The sequence below is a fragment of the Ursus arctos genome, unplaced genomic scaffold (assembly GCF_023065955.2).
Source record: "Ursus arctos isolate Adak ecotype North America unplaced genomic scaffold, UrsArc2.0 scaffold_4, whole genome shotgun sequence".
In the NCBI taxonomy this organism is placed as follows: Eukaryota; Metazoa; Chordata; class Mammalia; order Carnivora; family Ursidae; genus Ursus; species Ursus arctos.
In genome coordinates this window covers 30,730,373-30,739,518 of record NW_026623056.1, presented here as the reverse complement: position 1 = coordinate 30,739,518, position 9,146 = coordinate 30,730,373, and the positions used below count along the sequence as shown (strand labels likewise).

At 47.7% G+C, this 9,146-nt stretch overlaps 1 protein-coding gene across 4 annotated transcripts in view; it reads left to right on the top strand.

Moving 5' to 3' along the window:
• Nucleotides 1-250: 250 nt before the first annotated feature.
• PARP14 (poly(ADP-ribose) polymerase family member 14) overlaps nucleotides 251-9,146 on the top strand; it is a 43,639-nt gene continuing 34,743 nt past the window's right edge. For 2 of the 4 annotated variants that reach the window (XM_026494833.4, XM_026494839.4), the window contains exons 1-3: nucleotides 1,057-1,326; nucleotides 6,955-7,088; nucleotides 7,801-7,834. In XM_026494833.4, the coding sequence (XP_026350618.1) occupies nucleotides 1,140-1,326; nucleotides 6,955-7,088; nucleotides 7,801-7,834 (355 nt within the window). In that variant the 5' untranslated portion in view covers nucleotides 1,057-1,139. Of the gene's footprint in view, nucleotides 954-1,056; nucleotides 1,327-6,954; nucleotides 7,089-7,800; nucleotides 7,835-9,146 lie in introns of those variants that run through there. The other 2 variants (XM_057306510.1, XM_048214874.2) reach the window with 2 other exon arrangements.

Sequence of the window (9,146 nt, the reverse complement as noted above, 5' to 3'; positions counted from 1 at the left end):
GAGCCGGAGGCCAGAAGGGACAGCTCTCACCGCATACCCCTCCACATAATCACAGGAAGAATTGGCAATTATCGACCCCAACAGAAGAAACAGGAAAGCGTCATCAGTGACAAGCCTGAAGAGGAACTCGCTTACCCTAGACTCAGCCAATGAGAAACGGCCACCGCCTTATTTCTTGCTTTTCTCCAATAGACTTGCCTTCAAAACAACCACTCCCAACTTCCTCCTTCTTGTCCTCGGCTTTGTTGGTTGGACTAGCTGATAATTTTTGCGGTAGTTTGCTGGTCGAAATTGCAATTCTCTGCTATTCCCAAAGAAACCCATTTTGCTGGTAAAATAACTGACTTTTACTTTTCGCATCACCACCCCATCATCTTTAGGCCTCAGGTTCCATGTCGGTTCCCCATAAATTTTCCCTGAGCTCCCACACCTGGGGTAGGAGCCCCTCCTGATTTGTTCCAGGAACACCTGTATATAAGAGCACTGTGTCCCCAGGGGTTTGTGAGCTCGATGAGGGCAGGAACTGCGCTTGTTGAATCCGTCCCGGGTGCATGGCACCTAGTAAATATTCCATAAAGAACTGTGAATGTACCCCCCCTTCTGTATTCCTGAACATATTATATTAATAGATCAGGGAACACAATGCAAAAGAAAAAAAAGCCAGATACAATTCTGATCATTGTTTGGGGCTTATTTAGGGACTTCTTTCTACGTTGTAAAGAATCACGGCTGGCCAAGCCATTTTATTTTCTTGTAAAACGCTGTCCTGAGCAAAAATGAAGTTGCCTTTGTGTATGCCAAAGGTATCGTGTGTGGTCAAAGATGCTGATTTCAGCTGTGGCTTGGGGGGGTGAGCGGCACACAGCGTCTGAGCTTAGGGAGCCAAGTGCACAAACGGCCCAGGACCAGTTGCTTGGAGTGGCGATTAGCCTTCGCTGTGGCCAGAGCTGAAGGTGAGGAACTCCGGTGGGACGGGGGCTGTGACTAGTTCCATCATGGCACAGGGCTTCACAGCCAAAGACGGAAACTAATGTCAGGGGAGGAGTTTTCTGGGAAATGAAACTGAAACTTAAAGGGACAAAGTTTGCCACACTCATCTGGGGTGGCTTGAGCCGCGGTGCAGGTGAGCGGAGCCGAGTATGGCTGCGCTCGGCTCCTTTCCCCTGCTGGTCGAAGGGTCCTGGGGCCCTGACCCGCCGAAGAACTTGAGCGCCAAGCTGCAGATGTACTTCCAGAGCGCGAGGAGATCCGGAGGCGGGGAGTGTGAGGTCCGCCAGGAACCCGGCACCCCGTCCCGCTTCCTGGTGCTCTTCCATCTAGAGGACGGTGAGGGGTGCGAGGGTGGGGGTGAGAGGGGACAACCGGGGTCTTCCCGCAGGGTAACTTGGAACAGGGGCGCACAGCAGGAGAACCCGCACGGCTCCAGCAGCAGCCTTAGGGGAGGGAGGGCGCAGGGCTGCAGACCCGACGGAGTGCGCGAGGGGCCATAAGCGCTTCCAGGTGCTGCCTGGAGGTGGCGGCAGAACCGCGCAAGTGAGTTCTAACTTTAAGCTTGGAGCGCGGTGAAACGGAAAGGAGCTGATAGGCTGCTGTTTACAAGGCTACCTAGTGCGTTAGTGGCGGAGTTGCTATTCCATTGCAATTTTTTTTCCTTCCTATTAAAGCAGCTGTTCTAGAACTCCAAATTGACAGGAGCACAATTTTAAGGGAAGAGAAAGTTTCCAGGGAGAGTCACATCTAAAACTGATTCCTGAGGGCCAGTTCGGTTCCTGACAGGCAGGATATTGGGGAGGACTCTTCCGAGGAAGGACACACTGGGGAGGACACACTGCATGAACAGGTGCTGGGGGAAGAAAGGACAGGGTATCTTCAGGCAACACGCAGGGCGCCTTTGGGGAGGTTTGGCTTGAGTAGTAACTCTACTAATCCCTGGGTACAAGGAGGATCTGCAGACGGGGCTGGGAAATTTCCGAAGGCTAAGGCGGGGGACGCCTATATTTTAAAACTCTTAAGCCTTCTGTGATTAAACCACCTTCTTGTGAAGTGGTGGGGAGGAAATTAAAGCTAAGAGAAAGTTGGGTTGAGATGGTAGAGGGCCTTGAATGACACCATAAGGGCTATGAACTCCCCCCCCCCCCCCCCAGGCAGAGGAGAGACATGTCCAAATATACTTTAGGGAGATGAATTTGGTTGAAAACAAGTACCTGGACTTACCGGGAGAGACCCTGGAAATCACAACTTTTGGGAGATCATGCAACGTTCTAGGTGAGGACAATTGAGTCCTTGAACAATGAAAATCAGCGTGGGGGTGGAAGGTGTGTATTCGTGCACTATTCTGGGTTTGGTAACTGAGGTCAGTGCTCTGGAAGAGGGACAGAGGGGAGTGTCCCCCATTTTCTTCAGTTATATTTTAGGTGGGGGGAAAAGGTGTTAAGGAATGTGAGGAGTCACAGGGATTTTCCCATAGCTCATGAGATTCCCAGTGTTTCTGGGGTCACTTGGAGGAGGGTGCAAAAGTGCTGCCTAAAAGCACATTGGGTGTAAGTATAGAAAGTGAATGGAGGGCTGCGTGCTGCTGATCGACACCCAGAATCTTTGTCGAGGGTGCGCTGGTACCTCTGCCCTCAGTTTCAGGGGGGTCCTCGGACTGGGAGCAGGGGTGGCATTCTGAGTTGATGTGGGTTGGGAGTTTTGAGGTCCCCCGCAACCTCTGGGCAGTTAAGTTTCCCCCACCCTTGCTGTTGCCTTTGGGAAAGGGAGGATAAGCTCCCACCCAGTTATTATCTGCTCCTCCAAGACACCACCAGGTCTGTAGCGAGAGGCCTGCGAGCTGCTGTTTTCAGCGTGCGCACTATTTTCTTTGGAATCTCCTAGGAAAGGATGTGGACCACCCCTGATTCTACCTTCCTGTGCCTGGATTTGGAGAAGCGTTTGAGCCAGAGGAGAGGCAATGAGACTTACGTGAGAGGCACTAGAAGGCAGAGATCCAGAAAGGAAAGAGTGAAACCCAGAGAGGAGAGCGGTCCACAGCGAAGTGTGTCAGAGCGAGGCAGGGAGGGGACAGGAGACCTACTAGGCTCAGAGCCCTTATGAAAACAAAGTACCAAGTGTTCCAAGGCCTAATTTCACCGAGGAATGTTCAGAAGGGCAGCTGTGCAATGTAAGCCATTTCCCCTGGATTTCATTTTCCTCAAGGAGTTTAACCATGTTGATTGCCAACTGTCAACATGATATGGGCCTGGCCCTTAGGGACACTTACTTCTTCTTTAGAATCCCATTATCCTCCCCAGTAGTTCTCAAACTGGGGCCACAGACCTCTGCATCGGACTCACAGCAGACTAAACAGACCCAGTCCCAGCTGTCTCTCAGAGATTTAGGAACCCCGGGGGTGGGTGAGCGGGAATCCACCTGTCCAACCAGCACCCCAGGGGACCCTGGCGTGCTGAAGTTTGGGAAGGTCTTTTGTTTGTTGCCAACCCTGAATGAACAAAAAAAGGGAAATGATTGATAGAAAATACAAACGCGTAAAAATACCAACAGCGCAAAATACACCTTTGTGTCCATAACATCAGTCTGTTGTAGCCCTGAATGCAGAAATGGTTGCAGTCTGCCCCTGCAGGCTTCCTTCCTCTCATCGCCCAGCCACCTCCCCTACCTTCGTCCCCAGTCCGCTCCAGCAGCCGCTCTTGTGGTACACCCCCCCCCCACAACTCAAACTTAGTGCAACTCAAAACCTTTTAAGGACAAAGGCCCTGGGGGGCAGGGGGGGGGAGGGGAGTGCCATTTTGGTTTCAGTTTCCTACCAGAGGCACTATTGCCCCAGTAACAGGTTGTCAGAAATTTGCTAACAATGGTTGACCCCTCCCTAGAGGTCCTACCTCGGACACTGGTTCTTTTTTTTTTTTTTTTTAATTTTTATTTTTAAAATTTTTATTTTTTTAGTTTCAGATGTAGTATTCAACAGTTTATCAGTTGCATATAATACCCAGTCTCATCACATCATGAGACCTCCTTAATGCTCATCACCCAGTTATCCCACCTCCCTCCCCTCCCCTCCAGCAACCCTCAGTTTGTTTCCTATAGTTAAGAGTCTCGTGATTTTTCTCCCTTTCTGATAACTTCCCATTCAGTTTTCCCTCCCTTCCCCTGTGATCCTCTGTGCTGTTTCATATATATATATATATATATATATATATATATATATATATATATTTTATAATAATATATTTTTTTATATTATGTTAGTCACCATACAGTACATCCCTGGTTTTTGATGTAAGGTTCGATGATTCATTAGTTGCGTATAACACCCAGTGCACCATGCAATACGTGCCCTCCTTACTACCCATCACCGGTCTATCCCATTCCCCCACCCCCCTCCCCTCTGAGGCCCTCAGTTTGTTTCTCATAGTCCATAGTCTCTCATGCTTCATTCCCCCTTCTGATTACTCCCCCTTTCTTTATCCCTTTCTTCTTCTACCGATCTTCCTAGTTCTTATGTTCCATAGATGAGTGAAACCATATGATAATTGTCTTTCTCTGCCTGACTTATTTCACTTAGCATTATCTCCTCCAGTGCCGTCCATGTTGCTGCAAATGTTGGGTAATCGTTCTTTCTGATGGCTGAGTAATATTCCATTGTATATATGGACCACATCTTCTTAATCCAGTCATCTGTTGAAGGGCATCTCGGCTCCTTCCACGATTTAGCTGTTGTGGACAATGCTGCTGTGAACATTGGGGTGCTGGTTCTTCTGCAGGGATTCCCTCCATCCTCCCCTGGGGAAGTGGCTGCACCATGTGCAGCCCGCCATGTAGCACTACTTTCTTTACATGATTCATGTAGTCCGAATGAGCCCAACAGCACTGCTCCGTAGAAATTAGTGTATCGCTGGGGCGCCTGGCTGGCTCAGTCTGCTCAGTGTCTGCCTTCGGCTCAGGTCATGATCCTGGGGTCCTGGGGTCCTTGGGGTCCTGGGATTGAGCCCCTGCTCATTGGGGAGTCTGCTTCTCTCTCTCTTCCTCTGCCCCTCCCCCTGCTCATGCTCTCTCTCACTCTCAAATAAATAAAAAAAATGTTTTAAAAAAGAAATTAGTGTATAGCAAACAGAAGCATATGGAAGCTGTATATTGCTTTTACATAGTTCACTCAATTTCTGAGAAGTCCAGTGTAAACTGACTTATAAGATATTAAGCCCTGTTTCAGATGTGTGCATGTATCCTCCTTTCAGGTCAGAATTTGGCTTCTGAGGATTTTCAGTCTCTTTGGGGTAAGGGAACCCATCTCCTCTTTAAGTACAATTAAATGTCGGTGGTCTGAGGTTGGTGCAGAATGGAGACTGTCCACGTGGGGAAGGGTGGCTGGACAGGAGGGTTTTAGCTCCTTTTCCTCCCAGATTCACCTTGTCCTTGTTACGGGTCACTTACCCCTAGTGCTACTGCCTGCTCTCTCGAAATCCTGGTGCCCTGCGTAATCGTGCACAGTCTCAGAACAGGCTTTTGCGTTTAGATGCCTGGATGAGGCTATCTCAGAGTCTGGGGGATTATAAAAGGAATGCATCACAGAAGCCCACGACTCTAGACAACTTGGCTAACAAAACTTGGCTTGTTCTCAGGCTTCAGGGGTTTTATCCGGTCCTCCGTCCTCCTGCTAGCTTAGGACAGCCCCTCAGGAGTCCATGTGAAAAGATCTGCTGTCTCATAAAGACTGAAATTAGAGTCTGGCGTTCCTTCTCATATTGTTTCTGGGGCCTGCCTCTGAGTTAGCAGCGAAGGCCTCACTTCTGCCCTTTCCTGGATGATCGAGGTGGGGGAGCTATTCCAACTCCTCCTTATGAAAGATTCCCTATATCCTCGGCCTCTCAGACCATCCACACCGGAATGCAACATGGTGGCCCAGCATTCACGTCAGAGCCACGTCTGGGAGCAGCAGGGCACTGTCAAAGTTTCCCCTTCACCCTGACCTCTTTGCACCATCTATGTTGACCATGCCTCCTCCTCTAAACTTACTCATTGCCAGTTCTCCATGGCCTAAGATACACTGATTTTCCTTTTCTCTCTCTGGCTGCTCCTGCTTATAATTATATAAACTTCCATTTGCATAGCTCTTGTGGGTGTTACAAAATTCATTCACAGACACTGTTTCAAGAGAGGAAACAGACTCAAGAAGTTATTTTCTCAGTGTCACTCATCTAGTTTTGGGCAGAGTTGGAATTCAAATCCAAGTCTTTGGACTCTTGCGTTCACCGTTCAGTGTTTTCACTACAACCCCGATGCCTGCTGTGCTAATTCTTTTTTTTTTTTTTAATCTCTCCCATCCCTTCATTTCTACTCCTTTGACTATTGGATGTGAGGCTCTTATCATCACAAGTTAAAGAACTGAATGAAATAGCTTTTTCACTCGGCTCCTGGCCATTGTGCTCGTGGTCACTCCAGTCACCTTCCTGAAACACAGCTTTCATCATGACATGTCCCAGCACCCAGTCTTCAGGTTCACCACGAGGCGTGCTTTGATTATTTCCCTTCACTTGTGAAATAAATATTGTTCCCTTTCTCAGTGTCTGCTGAGCGTTACATACTGTATGTTTTTCAATTTAATCCTTATAACACCTATATAAGACAGTCTTCATTAATTACTTATTAATAGACAAGAAGACTGAGGCTTTGCAAGTAAAACTTATTAAGGAACATGCCCAAGGGTTAAAAAATAAAAATAAGGGTAAAGGATTGAAACCCATGTCTACTTGCTAAACTTTTCCTCTTTTCACCATACAAGGACTTGCTTGGGAAACCGACCAAGCCATTGATTGAAAATAATGAAGCCCTATGGGAATCATGGAATAATTTGGTGAATAAAGATTGCTTGACAGTTTCTTTCTTTCTTTCTTTCTTTCTTTCTTTCTTTCTTTCTTTCTTTCTTTCTTTCTTTCTTTCTTTCTTTCTTTTTAATTTCAGTTCGGCAAAAAGTTCTGGAGACAAAGAACCATGAGTTGCTATGGCCAGGAATAGGAGCATTCCAGTTAACTGTCCAGTTGCCCACAGCCCCAGGTGAAGTCCAGGATGTCTTTGAGGGGGAAATTCCAACAAACGTAAGTCAAGTCGTGAGTAAAGGGAAGTAGGGTGTTCTGCCAAGATGCATGGGAAGGAAATCACAATACGGAGAACATAGTGGGATGAGAAGCATAAATCAAATCAGAATGGAAAGCACGTTATGGATGTGGAGGGAGTGAAAGTGGCCATGGGGAAGGTATGGAATAATGAAGGAGGGGCCACTTTTTGTTTGATTTTAGACACTTTCTGGAAAGTCAGAATTTGCAGATTATAATAAAGGTGAGATGTAGATTTTTGAGTTTGTCTGGGTGCTTTTAACCTTTTTACATCATTTTGAACGGACAGCGATCCACACTACCTGTGCTGTCTCCTCGACTGTTAAATGGGACAGTAATCCAATCCTCGTTGGATTGGTGGATGGTTGTGAGGATTACATGAGATAATCTCTGTAAAGCACATGACATGGTGCTTGTTAACAGTAAACAATAAATGTTAGATGGAGAGAAAATTTCGTTCTTACCCCATACTCCAAGCACTTGGTGTTAATTAGGTTTTAGTAATTTGTGACTAATTTTTACCAATGATTCTTGTGCCAAGTCGATACTTCATTACCCGTGAGGAGCAGAAGTGCCAGAGCTTTTCATTGTTTCTAATGACCCGATGTCTCTAGGCCAGTCCCAGGGACAGTTTCTCAATGGAAAGAAATTATTAGTCATTTCTTGATGCTACCTATTGTTTATTGGATTTCAGGAATTGGAGACCCAAGAACATGTCAAAGAACCAGGTAAGGGCAAAGAACTGGGATGGCTGACCTTCGCCAGTGGTTTGGCTTTCATTAGAGATGGCACTTTCAGGGCTCATCCTTCTCTTCTTGACTTCACAAAGCAGGGTGTGCTCAGCTTAGAGATGCCATCTGCATACTCTCAGCCAGCTGTGCTGAGGTGAGCACGGGGGTAGCTCCCTGAGATCTTAGGGCTGAGGTCAGAAGGATGGGAATAGCTCTCTCTGTGGGGACTGGGAGACACTTTGCAATTGAAGGGAGGCGAAGAGGTGCCTGGGAGATGGCGATAAACTGACCTGTAGAGCCTACCTGTGCCCAACCAGCCATTGAGAAGCAAGGACATTATGTGTCCGTGTGTGTCCTGTGTGGCTAAGTCAGTTTCTGAGCACTGGATCTGGAGGGTGCTGTCCTCTGAAGCCACGACAGGACAGTGAACTAAAGCTTCTCAGTGCTGGGTGCGGGATGTGGGTGCAGCACCCCCACCGCCCCCACCGACCAGCAGCAGCTCTTCCCATCCCATCTGCTGTAGAGAACAGCCTGCAACCTCAGAACTATTGCGGCCTCTGCAGCTTACCTGGGGTCTGGGTGTTGGCCTGTAGTACCAGCTGCCACTTACGAAGGAAGCAGCGCGTTTTTCTGGCTAACTGCGCTCTGTTATAAAGGTGGGGGAGATGATGGCCTGTGCTGAATGGCTGGGCAGGAGACATAAAGTGATACGTATACCCAAATCTTAGGGAAAAGAAATTTCCCCCCAAAATGGGTAAATTATTATCCTCTAAAATTGACACTGTCTTGAGAACATGTTTCGATTTTTGCAACTTTGTCTTTTGAAAATGGCACTAGGCTGCGAGCTGCCTAACTCCCCCGACTGGAGGGGGATGTATGGATTGTTTTTACCTAACATGGAGGCACTATTCGGCTGCCGAATCTAAGATGCGTGGTTTTCTTAAGAAGCTCATGATTGGGAACGCCTGGGTGGCTCAGTCGGTTAAGTGTCTGCCTTCAGCTCAGGTCATGATCCCAGGGTCCTGGGATCGAGTCCCGCCTCGGGCTCCTTGCTCAGTGGGGAGTCTGCTTCTCCCTCTGCCTGCTGCTCCCCTGCTTGTGCTCTCTCTCTCTCTGACAAACAAATCTAGAAGGAAAAAAAGCTCATGATTGTTATGAGACAGGAATTTTATGTTTAGAGTAACTCCTGCTTTCTGTTCTTCAGATATGGAACGGGCTCACATAACTCCCAGTGTTCATGGGGACCCCCTAAATCCTTATCTATTCTTGGAAAATGCCTTATGTGCTGTACCCTCAAGCTCAGTTTTAG